Here is a 329-nt window from a genome sequence, read left to right as displayed (position 1 = left end):
TTTTTTTTTTTTTTTTTTTTTTTTTTTTTTTTTTTAAAAAAAAAAATTAATATTAATTTTAAAAAAAAAAAAAAAAAAAAAAAAAAATGTTACTTGAATAAAGGAATTGAGATAAATTTTGTGACTTGAACTCGAACCACAAACCTCCGGATTCGAAGTCCTCCAAGCTGGATTTGTTTACTTACCAATCCCTGGGCCCGAACATAGCTATTGATCAACTCCTGCGCTGTTTGTTTCATCACAGAACATAGTTCTGAAGCCTGGGTTAAGCTGGCTTTGTTTCGGTTCAAATCTTCAATGTTGAACCATTCGTCTGTGATGTTCAACTG

The 329-nt window shown here is 30.7% G+C and overlaps 1 protein-coding gene across 1 annotated transcript in view; it reads right to left on the bottom strand.

Moving 5' to 3' along the window:
• Positions 1 to 321, bottom strand: part of LOC103517600 (vacuolar protein sorting-associated protein 51 homolog) — a 22,727-nt gene extending 22,406 nt beyond the window's left edge. The window contains exon 1 of the mRNA XM_008482644.2: positions 186 to 321. Coding sequence (XP_008480866.1) covers positions 186 to 239 — 54 coding nt within the window. The 5' untranslated portion in view covers positions 240 to 321. The remainder of the gene's footprint in view (positions 1 to 185) is intronic.
• Between the last annotated feature and the right edge of the window lie 8 nt (positions 322 to 329).

This window comes from Diaphorina citri, unplaced genomic scaffold (assembly GCF_000475195.1).
Source record: "Diaphorina citri unplaced genomic scaffold, Diaci psyllid genome assembly version 1.1 scaffold1905, whole genome shotgun sequence".
NCBI classification, from domain to species: Eukaryota; Metazoa; Arthropoda; class Insecta; order Hemiptera; family Psyllidae; genus Diaphorina; species Diaphorina citri.
This window is presented reverse-complemented; position numbering and strand designations above follow the sequence as displayed.